Genomic DNA, 25,232 nt, shown 5'->3' on the forward strand with positions numbered 1-25,232 from the left:
CTTGATTTTCTAAAGCAATCACCTTGGCATTTTGGTGACCCCATAAATGCCCTTCCTTATCTGCAGTCCCTCGATGCTTCTTCACCTAGCCCAGATTATGTATGAGAAAAAATAGCAGTAGAAGACAAAAGGAACCCTCACCCTTCAATAAATACTGTCAGATTATCAATGGCAGAAAAATTCACTGACATTTTCTCCATCTCCACTCTCACAAAGCAGAAAATATTTTTTCACTGTGCATTAGGCAGAAATTGGCCACACACGGAGCTTCAACACTGCTCTGTCTCCCAACATAAAGAATGATAAATAGCTAGAGTAAGGAGACGAGAGGCTATGAAAACATGCACCTTTTTACCTGCAACATGCCAAAAACAACTCGCCTCTGCTGATAGACTTCTGGGAATGTTTGCCAATGAGGAAAGTTCCTGGGGCGGCTGTCAGGACAGTCGTGCCAAACATTGGCTTTTTTGAGTTTTCAGAAAAGAGAAAGGGCTGAGGTGACAGGGTGACATCATGCAAAGGTCAGGTACATGTTTTGTAGGATTGTAAAAGCTCTAGACAATAGTGGAATGCTTTGGGGTCTGTAGGGTTATTAGAACAGTGTTTGTTTTTGTGCAAAGAACCCAATAATTTTCTGATCAGCTTACAGGTTTTACTCACAATGGGGCAGATTTACTAATGTGATCACGCTTAGGCCTTGTCTTTAAATGCGCCAAAATGTGGCGCATATCTGATGTATAATTTGACATCAAGTGTTTTAAGACTATTTATGAAGCAAATGTGCCAAAAAGTACAGATGTTTGCGCCTCACTTAACACCTTTCAAAAATGTCTCAAAAAGGGGGCGTGGCTTAAAATACGATATAGTGTGGCAAAGTTTGGCGCAAAAAAAATATACAGCATGAAGGTTTTAGTTTCCTTTACTACTTCCATTAACATTGACTACTGAGGATGCAATGATTAGATGGCTATTGTCAAATCTGTAGCATCACAGAGGACTGGGGCATTGCTAGTGTCTTAAAACATCAGGGGCACAAGCATATATTTACAAACCCCCCCCCCCCAGAAAAAAAAGTTAACATACATATCGGAGATAACATATCTATAAGACTAAGGCTCCTATAGCTACACCGCTGGATAGAATTGGATGCATTATCTCAGCAGACAGTATCACACATGATACAGGGACCCAGCAGTAAGTATCCTTGTGCTAACACATGTCCATCCCCCCAAAAAAATGTGTGTGCATGTATGTATATGTGTATATAGGATACAGCATATCTGTAGCGCTCTGACCCTATAGCTATGGATAGAATTAGATACAGTGGCTCAGCAGTATCACACATGATAGGATTAGAAGTAGGGCCCAGCTCGCTGACATTGCGGCTGGACCCAGGAAAGGTAAGATAATTGCTTTTGCTTTTTTATGTGTTTGTGATTTTTTTACTGGTTATGAAAAATGCCCACGTCGTTTTTTCCAATTATTTATTAAAAAAAAAATTAAAATGATGTGGGGTCCCCGCCATTTTTCATAACCAGACAGATACAACATAGCAGCAGCAAGCTAGCATTACCAGGATAGGGAAGGCCCACTGTTTTGGGGTTTTTGCAGACTGATAATACCAGCCTGCGGCCACCCCAGTGCCTGACTACAGATGGTCGGGTACTTGATCATACCCGGCTCTTCCCGGCACCCCTGGTGGCGGTGGGTACCGGGGTACCAAATGGGGGTTAGTGTTAGCCTGTTCACCGGATAACACTAAGCCCCTCCTTAGTAATGTTCAAAAAAGGCTGCCTGCCGGCAGAAATAAGCCCTGTTTTCCAACCATTATTAAAGAGTAAAAATAAAAAAGTCTTTATTCAATTTGCAACAAGGACAGACTACATGAAATTTAAAAGTTAATGTCCATTTCTGACAGCAATTAGCACAGTGCCAGACGTAAGAGCTCTGTCTAGAAAGGGTTAAGTACCACAACCACAGAGCGCTACATGCAGTTAGTTATTAGTTCGATTCAAAGGTGTCAATAGGACAATTATTAAAATAAAGGTAGAAGCCCCCCCCCCGACATGTTTCGCTACGATGTAGCGTCCTCAGGGGTATCGGGGCCAATGACAGCGAGCGGCGGTGTCAGTCTCATTAAGTATTCACTGCAACTAGCTGAACATGTGTCCACAATCAGTTGATAGCCTATCCAAGGAGGAATAGAGGACCGAGCCTCCTCCTCCGTTGATTGACAGATTCTGCCACCAATCACTTACTAGTTAGATGCCACCAATGAACAACACTCAAGTGCACAAGCACACAAGGCTGCTTGATGGTAATCGCTGTACATATAATTATAACATTACTATAATACAAGAAAGAGGTCACCGATGAGTTTATAGATAAGTGCACAGAGGCACAAAGTGAGAAAAGTGATGGGATAGTAACGAATGTGATTAGTAATAGTACCATTCTAGGTACAAACGCTGTGCCCTGATTAAAGACGATATTATAGTTGCTGTGAGCGGCACAACAATATTTCTTATATGAATATACTACTATCAAGCATTCAGAGTCAGTTGCTATCAAAGTGACTCCTAAAGAAACGCAGTGAGTTATAATTGATCAAAATATTCAAACCGCCGCTATGTCGCTTACCAAGCTGTAGCCTGGGGGGTACCTGAAGCAAATACTAAGTATGATTGATAGTAGTATATTCATATAAGAAATGTGGATAGTAAGGCAGATTATAAAGAGTTTAATGACTACATTGTCAGTACAGTACCAGAATAATCACACAAACTGAAGTATAGTTCCAGTGTTTGGGTAACGTGTAGGATTCACAGAAAAGCAGCAAATGTAAATCCCTCATTGAGGCCTCCTGGGCTGAGAGATCCAAGGCGATGGATCCAACGTGCCTCCTCCTGTAACAACTTGCGGTCAAGGTTACCTGCTCTAGGGCCAAGTTTGACTTGCGTAATGCCCCAGAATTTCAAGGAGCGAATGTCCCCATCATGTACAAGACGGATGTGCCTAGACAGTGGTGTATCCTCTTTTTGGTTTATAGTGCTTAGATGTTTAGAAATTCTCCTCCGTAATTCTTGTATTGTCTTCCCTACATATAACTTAGGACAAGAGCAGCTGGCTATGTAAATAACTCCCTTGCTACGGCAATTAATAAATTGTTTAATCCGATAGGATCTGTTATCAAGTGGATTGGTAAATTCTTTTGTAGTAGCCATTAAGTGGCAAAAAGAACAACGGCCACATGGATGAGAACCAGTGACGATGTCTTCAGCCAATTTTTTGACACAGAAATCACTCCAGAATGATGACTATGCACCAGATAGTCACGTAGATTTCTACCTCTTCGATATGTGATGTTTGGTGTGGAAGGAACAACACCCTGTAAGTCAGGGTCTGCCAATTTTTTTATTTATTTTTTGCATAATAGCAGTGTCCCGATACTATGTATAGCGATTATCTTGCTGTCCGGCATATACGGCATTCTGATTCAGTCATGCCAGTACACCAGTGTGTCTGTCTCCGTGTGTAGACTCGTACACTTATCTACAGTGTCCATGATAACTCTGCCTATTATGTCTTTCTACCCTATAAACGTATTGATCTATAAGCCCACTAATAACTTCTTCAGATCATAGTAATATTGTTGTGCCGCTCACAGCAACTATAATATCGTCTTTAATCAGGGCACAGCGTTTGTACCTAGAATGGTACTATTACTAATCACATTCGTTACTATCCCATCACTTTTCTCACTTTGTGCCTCTGTGCACTTATCTATAAACTCATCGGTGACCTCTTTCTTGTATATAGTATAGTAATCACTAACTAGTAAGTGATTGGTGGCAGAATCTGTCAATCAACGGAGGAGGAGGCTCGGTCCTCTATTCCTCCTTGGATAGGCTATCAACTGATTGTGGACACATGTTCAGCTAGTTGCAGTGAATACTTAATGAGACTGACACCGCCGCTCGCTGTCATTGGCCCCGATACCCCTGAGGACGCTACATCGTAGCGAAACATGTCGGGGGGGCTTCTACCTTTATTTTAATAATTGTCCTATTGACACCTTTGAATCTAACTAATAACTAACTGCATGTAGCGCTCTGTGGTTGTGGTACTTAACCCTTTCTAGACAGAGCTCTTACGTCTGGCACTGTGCTAATTGCTGTCAGAAATGGACATTAACTTTTACATTTCATGTAGTCTGTCCTTGTTGCAAATTGAATAAAGACTTTTTTATTTTTACTCTTTAATAATGGTTGGAAAACAGGGCTTATTTCTGCCGGCAGGCAGCCTTTTTTGAATTTAACTGTTGCATGTCCACCAACTATTGAGGTCCGCTCCATTGTATTTTTTCCTCCTTAGTAATGGACACTATCAATCAGCCAGCGGCCATTACTAAGAAAATTTAAAAGAAAATGCAAAAACATAGAAAAAATATTTTATTGAAATAAAACAAAAACACACAACCCTCATTAACCATTTTATTGAAAATGTCATTGAAGTAGTCCTCGAATCCGACGTAGTCCAACATACGAACGTACAAAAACCCCCATTCGTAACACATGTGGTAGGCTTAGATACAGGCCCCATGTGTGATACTGTCTGTTGGACCCTGTATCTAAGCCTACCACATGTTAGGCTTAGATACAGAGTCCCAGCAAACCGTAATCATATACAGCATAAGATTACTGTCTGCCAGGGCCCTGTATCTAAGCCTACTATGTGGTAGGTTTAGATACAGGATCACACCTTGAATTAATTAATATTGCGGACACCAATAAATATGCAGTGTACATTGTAAAACGTACTGCCATACAATGACCAAATAATACCACCATACAGTGACCAAATAATACCACCATACAGTGACCAAATAATACCACCATACAGTGACCAAATAATACCACCATACAGTGACCAAATAATACCACCATACAGTGACCAAATAATAACACCATACAGTGACCAAGTATTGCCACCATACAGTGATAAAATAATGCCACCACACAGTGAATAAATAATACCACCACACAGTGATGAAATAATGCCACCACTCAGTGATGAAATAATGCCACCATACAGTGATGAAATAATGCCACCACACAGTGATGAAAAAATGCCACCACTTAGTGATGAAATAATGCCACCATACAGTGATAAAATAATACCACCCGACATTGATGAAATAATACCATCTTACAGTGATGAAATAATACCACCATATAGTGATGAAATAATACCACCATATAGTGATGAAATAATACCACCTCACAGTGATGAAATAATACCACCACACCTTGATTCAATATAGCCACCATACAGTAGAGAAATAATGCCACAATATAGTGATGAAATAAAGCCAACATACAGTGATGAAATAAAACCACCATACAGTGATGAAATAAAGCCACCATACAGTGATGAAACAATGCCACTATAGAGATGAAATAATACCACCTTACAGTGATGAAATAATGCCACCATACAGTGATGAAATAATGCCACCATAGAGTGATGAAATAATACCACCTTACAGTGATGAAATAATACCACCATACAGTGTCCAAATAATACCACCTTACAGTGATGAAATAATGCCACCATAGAGTGATGAAATAATACCACCTTACAGTGATGAAATAATGCCACCATACAGTAAATAATACCACCTTACATTGATGAAATAATACCACCATACAGTGTCCAAATAATACCACATTATGGTGATGAAATAATACCACTATACAGTGATGAAATAATGCCACCAAACAGTAATGAAATAATACCACCATACAGTGATGGAATAATACAACAATACAGTGATGAAATACTACCACCGTATAGTGATGAAATAATTCTACCATACAGTGGACGAGAAATATGGACATCCTTTGATTAAATGATACTTGGCAAAGGAAAACGGTACTAATTGGTCAAAGTCGACGACACAGTGTAATAAACAATAATTTCGTCTACAGTAATAACTCATGGTTGACATCTTCTCTGATTGTAGTAATTTGCATTCCATTTATTACCATCTGGCCCATACCATCATAAAGACTTGCAGCTCCGACTCTCTACAGAGAGTTTGTCCCTTCCACATCTTTGGTGCCTCTCTATTGCAGAACATTCCTACTGTCTCTAGCAAAACATACTATTAGGGTCCTATTACACGGCCGAAGTGTGCCCTGTAAACTAGCGCCGAACAACGAGACAGCTCGTTGCTCCTTTCACGGAGATATGTATGGAAACAAGCCCTCGTTACTATGATCGCTCTTTCCCATACATTTTTATCATGTCGGCAGCATGTCCCCCTGTTTACACAGGGAGATGTGCTGCCGATAATGATAATATATTTTAGGCTGATCGTTGCCCTGTTTACACAGGGAAATGATCGGGAACGAGTGTTCTGTGAACGCTCATTTGCCAGATCATTGGCCCGTGTAAAAGGGCCTTTACTCTCTTGCATTACACACTCACACACACGCTTTAGATGTTACATTTAGGCTTTGTTCAGACTGACGTCCTGGCTTGCGATTTTACAGGATCCATGAGGGATCTATCATGATCTGTTAAACCGATCCACCCCCAATGACTTATAACGGGTTTACCAGGTTTTCCTTGGGTTACAACAGCGAGTACAATATATAGAATTGTACTGGCCACAAATATTCATTTTATGTTGGCATTTCCTGTTCAGTTTGCGTGGATCCACCAACAATCTCATGTTTAGGGGACCATCCTATCTGTCTCAGATTCTCCTCTATAGAAATAACTTTTCTTTTTGGCTGAGCCAAACAGGCCTGTTAATTGGGGAGTAGGTAGATCGTTATCTTCTATCTATGTCCTGCTTTACTGTGTAGCTGACCTAAGTCTGAGAATTGAGTTGATATTGAAATCATTATATGCATAAAACATGTTTTTTTTTATTTGTATACAGCAATTCTCCTTACATTAATTCTGGATGTGTTACCAGGACACGTGCACATGTCCTATTTGCTGCTAGGGACTGGTTTAAAGGGTGAGTAAACGTTCAACAAACTTCTGACATATAGTGACATGTCCGAAGTTTTGATTGGTGGGGTCCGAGCACTGAGACCCCCACCAATCGCTAAAATCAAGCAGCACAAGTGCTCCTGTGGGCGCTGAGCCGCTTAGTTTCTGTTCGGCTTTCTCCAGAAATCGATGTAGCGGTGTACGGACTCAATAGAAAGTCTATGAGCCCGTACATTGCTACATCGGCTTTCTGGAAAAAGCCGAACGGAAACGCTCACACGAGTGCTTCTGCTGCTTCGTTTTAGCGATTGGTTGAGGTCTCAGTGCTTGGACCTCCACAAATCAAAACTTTTGACATGTCACTATGACGTTTAGTTACCCTTTAAGTAGAAGGGAATGTGGTATGATTTTTGGCACTACTGTATACCTGCCAGTTACCAAAGGTGTAGCATGATGCTCCTGGGTCCCAAAAGAAAATATGTTACCTGGTCCTTCCAACTATTATGTGCTATTTAAAGATCTGTTGTCCTTTTTTATGATAAATCAGACCACCTAATGCACCTAGGCCTGGGTGCAACCTCTGCACTCGGCTACTCCTCTGCCAGTTACAGGCTCACTGAACCATTGTAATGCCTTTCATTCATAAAGTTAGATGAACAAATTCAATTTCACTAATCCTCTTACTATCTCTGATGAGAATGACAGTGTTCTCTTTTTACAAGAACAGAAGTTTCTATTTTTTTTCTACTTTAGAGCCTTTTACCACATTCCCAAATCTGTGAACTTCCTTGTGAGTTTAAAGTGTCACTTATAAAGTTGTAGTGTAATTGGTTAATCTCTTAAAGGGTATTTCCAACGTAAACATTTATGGCGTATTCACCATAAGTGCAGGGTCATAGCTAAAGGCTCAAAAGTTCAGGTTGTGTCCCTTTTCTCGCAACTTCTCTTCATGGTTAACGGCCGTGGCCTGCCCCTTGATGCAGCACTAGATGCCTTGGATCTTAAAATAATATTGGCACAAGCCCCAAGACATATGTTTTGTCCCCCACCAAATAAAAAAAAGATATATATCGTAGACAGCATATCTATAAGAATGTGTCCGATATAGCTACACCCTGGATAGGATTAGATACAGTGGCTCAACAGACAGTATCACACATGATAGGCTTAGGTACAGCAGCTTTGAAGACATTATCACACATGATAGGCTTATAAAAATGGCTCAACAGACAGTAGTACACATGATCAGGGTAGATACAGTGACTCAAAAGACAGTAGCACACATGATTGTCTTGGATATAGGGCCTCTGCAGACAGTATCAAACTTGATAAGTTTGGGTACAGGACCTCAGCAGACAGTATCACAAATGATAGGCTTAGACACAGGGCCTCATTGGACAGTGTCACACATGATAGGCTTAGATGCAGGGCCCCAGGAGACAGTATCCATATACTTACCATCCTTACTCCTGAGTTGGGTCCTCTTAAGCTCCAGGCGAAGCCCATGGGTCCTTTTGGGCTCTGGGGCATCAGGAACCAGAGCTGTATCCGAAGCCAAAGAGATGCGCCTGGAGCACAAGAGGACCCGATTTCGGGGCGAGAAGAATAATTAAATGGAGGAGTTACTGTAGTAACCAGGGGTTCGTGTAGTTTTATCTATTGGAAACTGCAGTAACTGTTGACAAACAAAGTGTAGGGGGCCATAGGTCCACCTGTCTCTAGGGCCCGATTGCAACTCTGACCGCTGAGACGCCTATAGCTACGCCACTGCATAAATGTCTGATAGCTGCAGGTCCCATCCCCGGGACCCGCACCTATCTCTAGAATAAGCAAGCGGGCTCAGTTGTGTCCGTAACTCAAATAGGAATGAAGCCACCCCTCCATTTATTCTCCCACTAGATGCGGCGACCGTCCTACCAAGCAAGATGGGTCGGGGAAGCTACATGCGGGTTCCAAAACTGCGTCTTGCATCTATCAGACATCCTGTATATATGCCATAAAAGTTTAAGTTGGGAATACCCGTTTAATTAAAATGTGTCTTGTTTATACTATTAATTATCATTACCTTGACTTTAAGGGGTTCCGCTCTAACCAGAAAATAAGATAGAATTTGTATTATGAATTGGGTTAATGTTGAGCTGCTAAAGAATATATGGGGAGGCAGAAGGGTGTATTAGCGGCTGCATAGATCAGCCTGTTTACATAGAACTTAGTGTAATCTGCCTTGTCCTTGCAGCTGATGTCCGATTCTTACACTTTCTTCCCTATATTGTGATTAATATGGAACCCATTTAATTTGTTTCCAGGCTTAAATTTGTTAGTTATCATGAATTGAGCATTTGTGAAGTTTCAATTTTATTTTCTGAGATTAGTTATTTATTTCTATAACCTTAGTAAACTTATCATAGGTATTTCTAGCTACTTAGGTGGGGGTGTGCTAGTTATTGTGTCTGCGTGAAGATGGTGGTTCATTAAAAAATTAAGTAGTGCTTATTTATCGAAACTCATACGAAGCCGAAATGGAAATGTGGCAAAGAACCACCAATCAGATTTTAGATGACGTTTTTACATGACAAGTGATAACCTAGTTTTTTTAAAATTTACATTTTCTTAAATTTTCAGATTTTGTGAACAGCAGACAATCCATCACCTGTGCACAGTGTCACCCAGCCATGTTCTCCCAAACTATGTGCAAGTGTCATCACGGGTGCATCACACAGTGGACAGAAAAGGCCATAGTATTGAGCCAAATGTTACCATTACGCCAGCAGGGAACCACGTAATTCATGCCAAACATGACTTCCTATTGAACGGCTGTGAAGAAGAGACTGGGTAATAAGGGCTTTAACATTTTCGTTATGGGTCATCTGTCAAGATTAACTTTTTTTTAAAGGATACGATCAGCAGATGATTGAGTGTTTACTTGTTCATCTGCTGATCACTGCCCTTATTACACAGGGCAATTATCGTCAACGGGTGTTACATAAACGCTCGTCTGCACGATAATCACCCAGTGTAAAACCCCCTTAAGGGTCCTATCAGACGGCCCGACGTGGGCCTTGTAAACGAGCTCCCATCAACGAGACAGTTCGTTGATAAGCGCATATTTGCTCCTTTCACAAGGAGCAATGATTGCTAACGTATGGGGATGAGCGATTGTTACTCTGATCGCTCGTCCCCATATATTTTTATCATGTTGGGAGCACATCTCCCTGTTTACACACTGGGCCTTAAAGGGGGTTTTACACAGGACGATTATCGGACAGGCGAGCGTTTATATAACGCTCATTACCGATAATTGCCCTGCGTAAAAAGGGCAGCGATCCGCAGATGAACGACAAACCCTCGATCATCTGCTGGGCGTATCGTTTTTAAAAAGTAAAAGATTATCGTTTTCGGTACCACATCTCACTGTATAAACATAGAGAAGCGCTTCCAACATGATAATAATGTATGGGGACGAGCGATCGTAGTAACGACCGCTCGGCCCCATCCATCGCTCCGTGTGACAGGAGCAAGCGAGCGCCGATCAACGAGGTCTCGTTGATCGGTGCTTACTGCAACGGCCAAGTATCGGCCGGTGTAAAAGGGCCTAAAGTCTATAGTTTAAGTATTGATAAGCAAAATCACCTGTGTTTGCTGAAGGGGGCACCACTGATGACCACCAAGAATGTTAATATTAATTGTATATTAGTATTTTAGACATTGTAATGCACTATTATTACACTAATTTATTTATGGAGCTGTTATTTAGTCGCTGTATGTCATTATTAGGGCTGTACAGTATGTTGGTATTTACTTAGTCATTGTGCGGTATTGCTATTTAGGAACTGAACAGTATTTTTTTGCAGTGTGTCTTATTGTTTTTTAAGCATCTGTATGAAAGTGATATTTGGCCAACAACTTTATAGCACTATTACTTAGGCACTGTATGGTTATTTGTACATTGTATGACAATATATCACAATTGGGGGGTCTGGCCCTATCCCCTAGACATGCTCCCCTTGTCACACCAGTTTGCAGGGTCCTTGCATTCAAGGACTGATTTAATTCTCACTATACCTGCAGCACTAGCATAGTGGGCACATTAGGGTCCCCAGTAAATTTCTTCTCTTGTCATTATTACGTTATGCTGCATGTCTATCCCACTGCTTTTTGATATGTCAGACTAAATTCACTTTATTTTAAATCCTATAGTGTTCACCGAGCTGGGGGCCTCTGAGGAGAGTAGTTTTGCGGGCAGTGCTGAAGACAGGTGTAATTGGTTGACAATCATTATCTCTCCTGTTGGAATGTGGCCTCTCTTAAAAAAATCACTTATCCATGACCGTCCCTCCCATTTACACAAAGAGCCCATTACAGGAAGCATGTGCAGGGGATGCTTGATTCCCAGTATGTCAAGAACTGCCATCCGTATTTAGCGAGCCGGCCCCCACTTGTCGCCCCTCCAGTGAGTGATATGTGTTTACTTTCGCCAGCCCAGAACGCTTCGTATCTTTCACAACAAGTTAAGGTTGATTGAATTTTTTTACTCACCTTCTTGTCATCAATACATTTTTCATAATGGTCTCTAGAATGTCCTTATCGTATTGTATCTACACACCTGAGTTTTAGATTGAAACGTTAGGTATAAAGAAAAAAGATTGTTTGGACCCGTAATACAGAGATCTTGGTTTTGCCTGCAAGGAGTCGTGTTCTGATCGGCCCAAACCTCTGGATAGAAAATATTTCCTGTCAGATTTTAAAGGATCGAGGACCATACAATTCATGCGTTATTGAATTTCTGGACGAAACACCAGCGTTTTTTAATGTCGTTTTTGGTGCCGTTTTTCATTTGGTTCTATTTTGTTCATGGCATTTTTGAAGTCGTTTGAATAGAACGCCAGAAAAATGCCACACCCAGAGCATGGTATGTTTTGAAAAAAAGCCACTGACCACATAATTGCCACAACAACATCACAAAAATTATGCAGTGTATGTAGTATTTTTTTTACGTTTTACTATAGACTTTAATTTTGGTAAGTTGTATGTTGGAGATTGACACTAACTAGAAAAAAAAAGTAAATTTAGGGGTACAGAATGAATGATTGTACCACTTAAAAAACCTGCCGTGCTGGAGCATTGTACACCTATCATCGCAGTGCCCTAGAATGGCAGAAAGGGCAAGTTTTAATTACCCTTACGCTTGCAGATCAGCCATAGTGTCTGTGTCCACTGTGTAAACGGCTTAAACAATGGTTTCCAATTCCAATTCCCAGTGATCCTTAACCTCACAGGTTTTATTGGTTTCACTATTCAAATAAGGAGTTGACACTGGTTTTCTTATCTATGGATATTATCCAAACGGCCAGAACAATGGTTTCCAGTTACAAACCTTAGTGATCCATTGATCAATAAAAGGCCAGGCAATAATAACCTTACATAAGTAAATGCCCCTTGTACACCTGGTGGACTGGACAGGGATGTCTATGAATATCTAAGAGATAGTTGTAAAGTGGCCGTAGACATCAATTGACTTCAACCAACAGTTTTTGGTCCCGATTTCTCCATTGACATGCAGATTTGGCTCGTTTGATTGTGTATATATTTTCAGTAGGGCAGGGAAGATAATCAGGCGCTACATACGGCAACTTATTTCAGGGGAAACTAAAGGATCCTTCATGTTAAGAGTGTAGCTTCCCCTTCCGGCTGTTCATAGCACTGTTAGCACAGTTTGGTTTCTATACAATCACTTTGAGAATCTTTACTAGAGTTGATTCTTTAAGAAAAAGGAAATCACTACATGCCTGCGATTGTTTTTTTTTTTAATGTTCTTTTTCTTTGTGACAGTGATGCTGCTGTCTCCCCCTGTGTGAATGAGGCTTTATAGATGAATTATTAGACAGCTCCCCATCTCATTGCAGGCTTTTACATGATGGAATTCCAGCCTCATCAGTACAGTTTCAGGACCAGAAGGGCAGTGTTGTTACGCTGCCTCCTCGAAGTCCACAAAGCTTAGAGCAGTGGCAGAAGATTGCTGAATACTATGTGGAAAGACCACGAATGCAACTTGTTGGAGATCAGGTAACATGGCTTCCAGTATTAGAAAAGTTTAGTTGAAAGGGCTTTGTAAATGGACTTAAAAGAAATGCACAATAGTAGTGGGGCTGACTCAAGCCATAAATGTATTTGGCATGGTCCTGGGCTTTAAGGCCCTGTTCACACGATATAAGCTTCCCGTTTTCATCAATGGGAAAATGTGCGGTTAGGGCTTACGAGGTGTTTTTAAAAAACACGTTGTGTAAAAAAAGAATCGTCAAGTCAATTCTTTGGCACGCTGAAAACACGCCTAATTTCCATAGCCAATAAGAGTCCTAATTACGCGCCGAAAGCACGCACAAAACGCGTCAAAAAGCACAACGAAAACACGTAAAAAAAAGCCTCTAGTTTAAATAGCGCTTTTACTTAAATGCTAGCGTTTTTGACACGTTTACACATCGTTTTTATCGAGCGTAGTGTGAGCAAGGCCTAAATCTACGTCATTGTAAATGTGCGACGTGGGCTTAAAGCTTCTGCTATCTAGCAAGAGCAGATCGGGTGCCTGGGTGTTAAGGCCCTATTACAGCGGCCAGTTTTGGCTGGTGCAAAGCGCACTAATCAACGAGACAGCTCGTTGATCCGCGCTTGTTGGCTCCTGTCACAAGGAGCTATGTATGGAGACAAGCGCTCGTTACTCTGATTGCTCGTCCTCATACATTTCTGTCATGTCAACAGCACGTCTCCTTGTGTACACAGGTCGATGTGCAGCCGACAACAATAATACTTCAGTTTTTAAAAAAAACGATACGATCAGCAGATGAACGAGCAAACGCTCGAACGCACTAAAATGGCTGGGTTGTTATGGGAATCTGGGATAAAACTGTGTGTACGTCCGTGAGGTTAAGAATGAAGAACCTGCGAGCTTCTATCGGCTAATACGGGTCATCTCATGTGACCTGGAGGAGGACTCCAATGGTGCCATATTTGCTTTTGTACTGCAATTTTTTTTGTGAATCTGTCGAACAGTAGGCCCCAGAGAGCTGAAAGCAAATTATTTACTTATGTGCCAAATTTGGTGCAGATTGGTCCATTCGTTTGGCCGTGCATAAAGGACAGACAACAGATCTATATATATGTGATACATGTTTTTAACAGGCATCTCTATTGTTTATATACAGGCTTTACTGAATCCAGGAAACTTGAAGATGTTCTGGGCTCCAGCTCCCCCCAAATTCTCAGCTACTCTGTCACTAATTCAGAAAACCCTGTTTTCCAAGTATGAGGTAAATATCACAGTGGTGTGTATATAATTATATTTAGTTATCTATGCACTGGGTCTCAGTGGAGGGAAATATCATACTTTAAAGAGGATGTATCGGCTCTTCTGACATGTATGTTTTAGTAAATACTTGTGTTACCCATAAGATTGCAATTTTAGAGCACCGTTTCTCAGAACATTGTACCATGTCTCTGTTTGTCCTGTTGGAAATGTATGACTAAAGTGACAACTGGGCGTTACACCTCTAGTCAGTAGGGTGTGTGTGTGTGTGTGTGTGTGTGTGTGACTGTACCTTAAGGCCTCGTTCACACTTCCTTCACTGTTTTAGCGGCCGTTTTTGATGGATCCGTGTGCCCGTTTTAGCGGCCGCGTGGTTTCCGTGTGCACTCCGTGTTTCCATTTCCGAGCGCCGAGCCTGGTACTGTCTATGTGCTGAAAGAGCAGGGTTGTTCCGCGCTAGTCACTGTACAGGGTACTGAAAGAGTTAATGAGCTGCACTGATCGGCGGTAACTCTTTCAGCACCCTGGACAGCGACTAGCGCTGAAGAATGACCATGCTCGGCGCTCGCAAAATACAATTTTAATGAAATAAAAAATACAAAAATCAGTTCATACTTACCCAGAACTCCCTGCATTTTCCTCCTGTCCGGCCTCCTGGGATGACGTTTCATCTCATGTCATCGCTGCAGCCAATCACAGGCTGTAGTGGCAGTCACGCAAGTCTGGATGACGTCAGAAGGCCGGCCTCCAGGGATGACTCTTCATACCACGTGACCGCCTCTGCAGCCAATCACAGGTTGCAGCGGCCACATGGACTGCCGCGTCATACAGAAAGGTCGGACTGGAGGAAGAAGAGGGACTCGTCACCAAGACAACGACCGGGGTACGTATGAACTGCTTTTTATTTTATTTTTTATCAGCAGCCTCTTCTCTCTATCAGTGATGGATAGAGAGAAGCGACTGCCAATTAGTGTAATATATCTGTAATGTACTTCTGCCCGCCCGACCGTTGCTAGGCAATAGCTCCGTCACACACGGACGGCACACGGATGTTTTTTTGACGGCCCCATTGACTTGCATGGGCCTAACGGTCACGGAATCTCGGACCAAAGTAGGACATGCTCTACTTTTGTCGGAATGGAGCAACGGGACCTTTAAAAAAAACTGAAGTGTGCATGGCCCCATTGAAATGAATGGGTCAGTGTGCTAGCTGTCCGAAAAACGGCTAGCACCCTGAAGAAAAAGACTGAAGTGTTCACGAGGCCTAAAAGGGTTTTCCAGCTACAAAATATGTATGGCCTATCCTCAGGATAGGCCATCAATAGCTGATTGGTCGGGGTCCGTTTTCCCCTTCATTTCTTCTTGCTCACTGTGAATCGTCGACACGCAGGCGGCGATTCACAAGTATTGAAGTGAATGGGAGAAAAGGCTGCGATACCTGTGAATCGCCACTAAATGCGTGTCAAACATTCACAGTGAGCAAGAAGAAATGAAGGGGAAGCCGTGGTCGTACGAGCTCTGCGGCCCCTTCAAAACAGGTGATCGGCGGGGGTCCTGGAAGTCGGACGCCGACCCATCAGCTATTGATGGCCTATCCTGAGGATAAACCATCAATTTTTAGTGGCTGGAAAACTCCTTTATTTCTTTTATTCATATTTTGGTATAACATGATATTGGTTTTGTGCACTATATTGATAAAGACTCCAATATTTTAAAGGAATACTAAATGTAGATCCCAGCAATTCATTCCTAACAGGGTTTTCCATTTTTGTATTTATTTATTTTTCTTATTAAGGCTTATTCACTGTAAAAATGGATGTTCTACGAATTTCTAACATAATTTGTGATTCAATTCCTTACCATTTTCAAGATATTAGTTTGCTGTCAGTGGATGAAAACACTAGTTTACATTCAAAGGCTGAAAACCCTACATAGCTAGTCCTGCTCTCAGTTGAGAAATTAATATAATGATATCCAGTTTAGGCAATGCTCTGCTAAATACATCAGCTGCACAAATCTCTCTGATATTTCGCTACAATGTATCAGTCTGAAGTGCAGGCTGTTTAGCTCACGATCCTATGATTTATCTTTGATTTCTAATTTGTACACTTGCAGTCTTTTTACATGCAGTGCCACTAGTGTCCAGATGATGTCGTCACTGCATCAACATTTAGTTTGCTGGAACCTCTACAAGAAAATTTAGCATCATCTGTTGTATGAGGACTTGTTTTTTTTTTTGCGAACTGAGTTGTATTTTTTTAACCCTTTCACACCGCAGCCATTTTTCAAATTTTCACTTTAGTTTTTTCCTTTCCACCTTCCAAAAGCCATAACTTTTTTTTTTTTTCCATCAATAGTGCCGTATGAGGGCTTGTTTATTGCGGGACGAGTTGTAGATTTTAACGGCATTTATTGTACCATATAATGTAGTGGAAAATTGGAAAAAAAAATATTTTAATGGGTGGAATATGAAAAAAAACAGCGATCCCTTAATTTTTTGGGGGTTTTGTTTTCTCAGCGTTCACCGTGCCGTAGAAACATCATGTTAACTTTATTCTGCGGGTCAATACGATTACAGCGATACCAAATTTCTATAGCTTTTTTTTATGTTTTACTACTTTTACAAGGAAAAACTGATTTTTAACAATAAAATGTGAGTTTTGTCGTCATATTCTGAGAGCCATAACTTTTAGATTTTTCTGTCATGTGGGCTTATTTTTTTGCGGGGCGAGCTGTAGATTATATTGGTACCATTTTGGGATACATGAGACTTTTTATTCAATTTTTTTTGTGGGAGATGATGTGACCAAAAAACAGCGATTCTGATGGTTTAAATTTTTTATTTTTTGTCGTTCACCGTGCGGACTAAATAATGATATACTGCAATAGGTCAGACTTTATTGATGTGTCGATGTTAATTATCATTTTTATTTTTTTACATTGTGCTTGAGGGAAAATGGGAAAAGGTTTTTTTTTTAAACTTTTTTTTATTTTTATTTATTCAAAAAACTTTATTTTACGTTTTTTATTTTTTTTACTTGTCCCCCTAGGGGACTTGAAGCAGCGATCCTAATACTAATGTAATGTTTTGCAGTATATCGTGATACTGACAGTCTCCTAGGAGTACAAAGATGGCGGACCTGGGGGCCTCCATCAGGCCCCCAGGCTTCCATGCCAACCAACGGCACCCCTGATCGCATCACGGGGTGGCTGTTGGAATGGTACAAGGGGGGCCCCCCTGTTTTTAGTAATTTAAATGCTATTGACCGTGGTATTTAACGGGTTAAACGAGCGGGATCGTGCTTGAGCGGGATCCTGCTCGTTACGCTGAAGTGTCGTCTTTAACACACAACCGACACACTCGTTCTATGGAGCGGGCTCAACCCATGAGCCTGCTCCGTATTCCCCCACCCGACGTGCACCGTATATATACGGCAGATGTCGGAAAGTGGTGCCATTTTGGGGTACATCTAATGTATTGAATATGTTTTTTTACGTTTTAATTTCACCCTTGCTTTTTGGGATTTATTTTTACGACGTTGACCGTTCATTATAAATAATATGTTATTGTATGGGTCGTTATGATTACTGCGAAACCAAATTTATATAGTTTTTTTTTTATGTTTTAACACTTTTGCGCAATATAAACACTTTATTTTTTTTTATTTTTTTTTGTGTCGACACATTCCAAGAGCCATAATATTTCTTTTTTTGTCTAAGGAGCTTAATGAGGTTTTTTTTTTTGCGGGTTGACTTGTGGTTTTCATTGGTACCATTTTGGGGCACATACGACTATTTAATCAGGTTTTATTTCTATTTTTGGGAGGCGTGATGAACAAAAAAAAATCGCAATTCTGGCATTGTTTTTTAGGTTTTATGGCGGAATTGAAAGTTTTATAGTACGGGCTGATATGGATGCAGCAATACCGACTTATGTGTATTTTTATTTTTTTCAATAATAAAACACTGGGGGGGGGAATTTAATAAGACTGAAGTTTTAGACGCCATTCTTCATCTATAGATCGCTGGACGTGCAAGATAAATTAGGCACATCTCTGACTATCTGTGCGCCACAAGGTCAAATTATTCCAGTTTCGAGCTGGAGTCAATTTTTGCATAATTTAGTTTCTGGCGTAAATAATAGTGCATTTGTCAGGCTATGAAAGGCCATGTCCCTTCCATTAAACTTCGCACACTTTTTAGTATTGTGGTGTAAGCGGCACAAATGCCTCAAAAGTTGAATTTTTTTGCACAAATTGAGACTTTAGAGGCAATTAACAAGTACATTAGAGGGATCTGACAGATATTTAAATTCTTATTATGTGTTCGGCACTTTGAGCGTTTATTAAAGGGGTTGTCCCAACTAGACAACTCTTGTCCATATGCCCTATTAGGGGAGGTTCCCCTGCTCTAGACAGAGAGCCAGTGCAAGGAGTGTTTATTGACCTAGCGGTCTTGGCATAATGATGTATTACGTAGTCATTTATTTGAATGGGTGGCAAATAATATTACATTTCTACCCCCATTAATTCCCGCTAATTGCCGTGGTTTTCAGCAACAGGACCTGCGGTAATCAGTTGATCGCCAGATTAGATAAGGGGTTGTGCGGTTGGGAGATTTTCTTTTAATATTACTATCTGTATAGCATGGTTAACGTATGAATATCTGCGTCGTTACCTGCATCGGGTAATTGAGCTGGGCTCTACCTATCAGATGCACATGCTGTTCAGAACCTATAACTTTGGTATCCCAACCTAATAAATATAATATTATCGGTCAGCAGAACCTAGCTTGATTGGTAACAGTCTCCAGGTTGGATAATAAGAGAACCGTCCTATCCCTCTCTCATACTGATGTCAGATCCACTTTAAAGCAGAGCTGTTTTTAACATTTCATCATACTGGGTCGCTCTTGTTTAAAATGAATGACTGCAACGAATAACTAGAGAGATATGGATTCTGTACCCAGCACTCATACACACTTAAAGAAAGGCCTATGGGTATGTGCACACACACTAATTACGTCCGTAATTAACGGATGTATTTCGGCCGCAAGTACCGGACCGAACACAGTGCAAGGAGCCGGGCTCCTAGCATCATAGTTATGTACGATGCTAAGAGTCCCTGCCTCGCTGCGGGACCACTGTCACGTACTGTAATCATGTTTTCAGTACGGGACAGTTGTCCTGCAGCGAGGCAGGGACTCCTAGCATCGTACATAACTATGATGCTAGGAGCCCGGCTCCCTGCACTGTGTTCGGTCCGGTACTTGCGGCTGAAATACGTCCGTCAATTACGGACGTAATTAGTGTGTGTGCACATACCCTATGGGTTCTTTACAGCATACAAGGAACAAACTTAGTCAAGTTTTAAACTTTATTATAAAAGGTACAGTGCTTACAAAAAGAGACAAAATAAGATGAAACAACAGAAGGACCTGAACACAAGTCTATTCTGCTTCCTGGGGGATATGAGGGAACAAGGGTTGCACATGTCAGCCCTAGAATGTGAACTCATTTTCCATTATCCAAACCATATTTTATACCCTCAGTTCTTGGGTCTAGTTTCCTGGGCTGCCCACCGGTTCATTAGGCAAATAAGATTTATCAAAAGCAAATGCTAAAAAGGTGCAAATCAATGGTATAAATGTACGGATGCTATTTGCAGGCATAAAACGAGATGTAAACAGAGCGACACAATTCCAAATGCAGCATTATTTAGAGGTGTGGCCCTTTAATAAATTAGGTGGAATTTTTGACAACTACCTTCTCCAATTTCTATGGCGCAAAATATAATAAATTCAGCCCAATGTCTTCTCCAAGTGACCAGTTCTAGGTTTTTGTCACTGCTATAAACTATGAATCCATTTTATCTAGTGCTACAATAAAAATGGCTTTTGTCCATATGGTGTATCAATGGGTTACTGGGAAATTATTTTATCACGAGGAGTTGTGTCGAATGGCAAACGCAGTTCTCTTACTGGTTATTAAATACATGTGATATCCCCTGCTCGGGCTATACTCTATGTCTTGTCATATCTTTACAGTTCTGTTTGATGTTATCTGACATGCCTAGTACTACATGTCAGAATATATTATACTGTCTTTTAGAGCTGCTTGGGTGAGCAGGATGAAATAGAAGAATTTGCATCAATGCAGGAAGCGAGTGAGTCATCAGATGAGGAGATTGTAGATCCAGAAGACCTGGCGATGCTGGTAAATTCAGGATGTTTTGTGGTGTGATCTCATTTCTGACAGACATATATGTTCAATTTAGAGGGCAAAATATTTTAACTGGTAAATGACTTAAAAATATGCACAACATTTATGAAAAACCGGAGAAACAGAGTCCATATATATATCAATGTATGAAACAACTAAATATCTTTATTGAAAAACAGGAATAAAATACATTAAATGACATAGACAGAGAATCCAAAAATAGTCCTTACATGGATCACAGATGTGTACATTGAGTCTATATATATATATTAGAAAACACTGATGGTATACACAGTTACTATGACTCAATGTGACTCCAACATGGGGTGCATTAACATAGGGATGGTATCAAAGTGTAAATTGTGTGAAAAAAAGGCAATATGCCTAACTCTGAAAAGGTCTGTGGTGACTAGAAAGTAAGTAATTATTGCCTGAAAAAAATGGCAAAAAAAAAGCCAGATGTAGATCCAGAGTATGCACTTACGTAAGTGCATACTCTGGATCTACATCTGGCTTTTTTTTTTGCCATTTTTTCAGGTAATAATTACTTACTTTCTAGTCACCACAGACCTTTTCAGAGTTAGGCATATTGCCTTTTTTTCACACAATTTACACTTTGATACCATCCCTATGTTAATGCACCCCATGTTGGAGTCACATTGAGTCATAGTAACTGTGTATACCATCAGTGTTTTCTAATATATATATATATAGACTCAATGTACACATCTGTGATCCATGTAAGGACTATTTTTGGATTCTCTGTCTGTCATTTAATGTATTTTATTCCTGTTTTTCAATAAAGATATTTAGTTGTTTCATACATTGATATATATGGACTCTGTTTCTCCGGTTTATCATATATTGTTAGAGTCCTTATCTCTAATTTTCCATATGGGTGGTTGAGTGTTTCTCCCACCTTTATATGCATTTGTCCTGTGAGACATCTTGTCTAAACAACATTTATGAAGCAGAGTAATTGCAAAGGCACAAAATATTTCAGGAGAGGACTATAGTAGTTCACATATGGGATTTCATATATTTTATACTGCTTTGTGCCCATAGGACAGAGTTTTATCCCGGAGATACAAATCATTGCCACATATCCATCTGTCATCTTTATCTGCTGGATCATTGATGGTAAGTAATTGTGTTTAGACATATTTAAGGGGCAGTCACTATATGCGAAAATATGTATCACCCTCTGTACACTAGTTTTCAGCACCAAAATAATTGTAAATGACAGAATCGGACCTGCCATAATAGCTTTTACTGTAGTTTAGGTGTGCAACACACACACACACATATATATATATATATATATATATATATATATATATATACATACATACATACATACATACATACATACATACATACATACATACATACATACATACATACATACATGTTTAAAGATGAAAGGGAAAACAAATACATGACCCCAAAGTTGTCTCACGACCTGAATTGTATGGACCAGTATCAATAAAATCAAAACCTAAAAACTAAACATCTTGGTAAAATCTGCATTGTAAAAGTTTTATTGCTGGATGTAAGAAGTTAGTGTAAACATATGGCGGTAAATAAAAGACCATTTTAAAATCAACAGAAATCTTTGACACGGAGCTTATTCTGACTTATTTTTGCCCATTATATTTGACGCAAATCTCAGAGCTTGTGTGATGTTGCTGAATTTATGGCTTCGGAATTATAGATGTTGCTGCTGTGATGTGACCGGTTTGGGCATATCGTAGGTTTGATAGGTAGATGAATTCTGGACTCCATACAGTAAAATGGTCAGGGCCCCCTCCTTTTGTCTTCTAGTTTTCTAGGCTTTACAGTGTGAATGTTGTATGGAAATTATATAGTGACCTGCACTGGATGGTTGAACTGTACTTCTAATTTCATGTCATTTAACATTAAAAGGTCCAATTTTGAGTGCTGGTTAATTTCATAATATATCTTTATAGGGGTCAGAACAAAATCTTTCTAAATCCCTGCTTTCCTTCACAAAGCCATAGAGTTAATTGATAACATTTTGGTAGCCAGCAACCACCACCAGGGGGAGCTCACTGCATACAGTTTTATACAGCTGCTATTTAACGCAATACTAGTAGTATAAATCTCTTGCTCTCTCTTGGCAAATGCAGACAGCATTTTATAATTTAATTCTGTGGTAGCAGGTGGCACTGTGGACCCCGGAGAGCAGTACCACCTGTACTGTTTGGGGTGACTGATGTTCTATTTGATAGTAAATTGTCTTTTCAAGGGAGAGTTTTGTAAAATACTTTACGTAATTGAAGTTTTTTGTTGTCTAGAAATCATCCTCTACTCCGGACTTATCAATCCATAGGGAATGTATGTTTCATCTTTCGGCTGACTTTCAGACAAGCATGAAGGAGCTTGAAATGTGGAAACTGCAGAATAACACGTCGGCAAAACCTCCATCAGTTAGTCCCGATGTCCATGATAAAGTTCATGAAGAGCAAACACAAATTGCAGAGCGTCTGCCAAAGCCAGTCTTGCTTGTGGAGAAAGTTAAAGAATTATTTTCTTCTAAATCTGGAGTTTTCACAACTCATGCCTTGAATCGTGTTATTCCCTTTAAGAAGAAATCAAAGAAAAAGAACAGACTCCTAGCTCCATTAAAGTTACAAGGAGTTATACAGAAGCTGAACCAACCAGCTCACATCATTCAAAGGTTAGCCTAAAATTTTATCTTTTGCATGGGACTGCTTTTGGGATTCTAGAGGCGACTGTTCATCTCAGCGTGTAAATATAAATTCTGCTTATAAAGTATAGGTTCATTAAAGTAAATCTACTCATTCATTCTTCATTGACTGTTATCTGCAATATTAATGGCGAATTGATACATATTTGTATGACTGACACCAAATCCCTGCAAATAGATTTTAGAAAATTTTGTTCATGGTTTTTGCTGCTTTGGTTGCTTTTTCAGTAGCAGCCTGGTGCTCACCTTTTGTAAAAAAATAATAATTTTTTGTTCTAAATAAAAAATTAACTGTACAAAGAGTTTAAATTAAAAACCTCCTACCATTTTCTAGGTCTACAGCTCCTATGAAGATCTATGTGTCTCTATGATTCGGTTACAATCAAACCCTGTGTAGCCTGAACCTGCAGTCATGCATGACCCCCTCCCTTCTGCCCCCTATGTATTGCTAACAGGTACAGATTGAAGGGAGAATAACTGTAGGATCAGACAACACAGGGTGGGTTGACTAGTTTTGTACTATACTTGATGATTAATAATGGGTATCTCCATGGCTTATAACCTAGTCATGCACTGCACTTTATTGTCACTACTATAATAGGAATCTGTACCGATTATTAAATGCAACAATTTCATCTATACATAGATCTACATCCCTTGTAGAAACACCAGTCAGACCAAGCCCAGCTCAGCGCCTGCGAAGTATGAGCCTTCCATGCCAGCTAGATTTTTCTAACTTCTTGAAGACACATGGTGGCTTCCAGACTATTCATGTTCGCGAGTGGGTGAGAGACATCTGGAATAATTGGTTTGATGAGGTTTTTCCACCAAGTCTGGCATCGGATGAGGATGAGCACAAATACTTTGAGATTTCTGGTAAAATTCATACCGAGCAAGTTACCAAGGAGGACGTTTTGTGGGCCGTAGGACTGGATTCAATACCCCCTGTTCTGGTGGAAGACCCAACAGCATCAGTACAAGATGTAATGAGAGAGATTTCAAATTTGACCAATCTAATAGAACAACAGAAGACGCATTCTATATTTCACTACTGTAGAAGAGGTGCACTCAACAGAAAGATTGGGAATTTAACACTGGCACTACAAGATTTAGACTTGGTAAGACCATCGAATAAGATCAAAGACGTCTTAAGTTTAACATCCTTAGCGCACTAGTTTAATTTCTTGCTTATAAGCAGGATCAGACTGGCCAATCAGAGTACCTGAGGATGCTCCGGTGTGCCCCGGCTCTTACATAATGATTGGCCCCAAAGGTCCAACAGAAGACAACCCCACTTTGAGCTGACTTAAGAGCCAATCACTTGCCACTAGGGTTTATTTCCTATGGGATTATTCACAAATAACCTATTCTATCTTATTAATGATATGTGTTGTGTGTGCAATGGTAACAGTATTGTTCATAATGCAATTAGAAGTAGATGTACACATGTTCTTTATAGATGGAGGGTGGCCCCGCAGAATTATTTCCTGTGGTGGGCTCAAGAAACCCCAGTTGCTTACAAGTCTCATTTTGAATGACTTATTCCTATTATATTACTGGTGATTTTAATTTTAAAGTGGGAAAACTCAGGTTGATATTATCTTATAAGCCCAAGTTTCAGTTTCCTGTTCTAAAGAGTGAGCATTCTCAATAGATTATTGGATGCCACCAAGGGTCCCTGACATTTGTTGTGTTTGAAAACGTATCCACACTGGTATAACTATAGAAGTTAAGCTCTGTTCACCTTGCGTTTAAGATTTCACAACGTATACCTCCAACTGAAGGCTCCGACATATGCGACTGTATTGGCACACAGTGTTATATGTCACCTATAGGCCTCCATGTAACAAAAGAGTATACAGCGTGGAAAAGTTTTTTTACTGGATACCTCTGCACAGAAAAGCATAGTTGACTACGCTTTACTATAGAGTAAAGAAAAAAAAAAAAGTATACCAACATATATCAGCTTGACGAAG

General features: G+C 40.2%; 1 protein-coding gene across 2 annotated transcripts in view; it reads left to right on the forward strand.

The window, feature by feature from the left end:
• The window catches only part of TTC6 (tetratricopeptide repeat domain 6), a 106,775-nt gene that overhangs the window by 21,823 nt on the left and 59,720 nt on the right, over positions 1 to 25,232 (forward strand). The window contains exons 6-13 of one of the 2 annotated variants that reach the window (XM_075845006.1): positions 6,953 to 7,033; positions 9,631 to 9,840; positions 12,912 to 13,071; positions 14,205 to 14,309; positions 20,415 to 20,519; positions 21,591 to 21,665; positions 22,844 to 23,226; positions 23,903 to 24,374. In XM_075845006.1, the coding sequence (XP_075701121.1) occupies positions 6,953 to 7,033; positions 9,631 to 9,840; positions 12,912 to 13,071; positions 14,205 to 14,309; positions 20,415 to 20,519; positions 21,591 to 21,665; positions 22,844 to 23,226; positions 23,903 to 24,374 (1,591 nt within the window). The remainder of the gene's footprint in view (positions 1 to 6,952; positions 7,034 to 9,630; positions 9,841 to 12,911; positions 13,072 to 14,204; positions 14,310 to 20,414; positions 20,520 to 21,590; positions 21,666 to 22,843; positions 23,227 to 23,902; positions 24,375 to 25,232) is intronic. The other variant, XM_075845007.1, reaches the window with a different exon arrangement.

The sequence above is a fragment of the Rhinoderma darwinii genome, chromosome 12, assembly GCF_050947455.1.
Source record: "Rhinoderma darwinii isolate aRhiDar2 chromosome 12, aRhiDar2.hap1, whole genome shotgun sequence".
In the NCBI taxonomy this organism is placed as follows: Eukaryota; Metazoa; Chordata; class Amphibia; order Anura; family Rhinodermatidae; genus Rhinoderma; species Rhinoderma darwinii.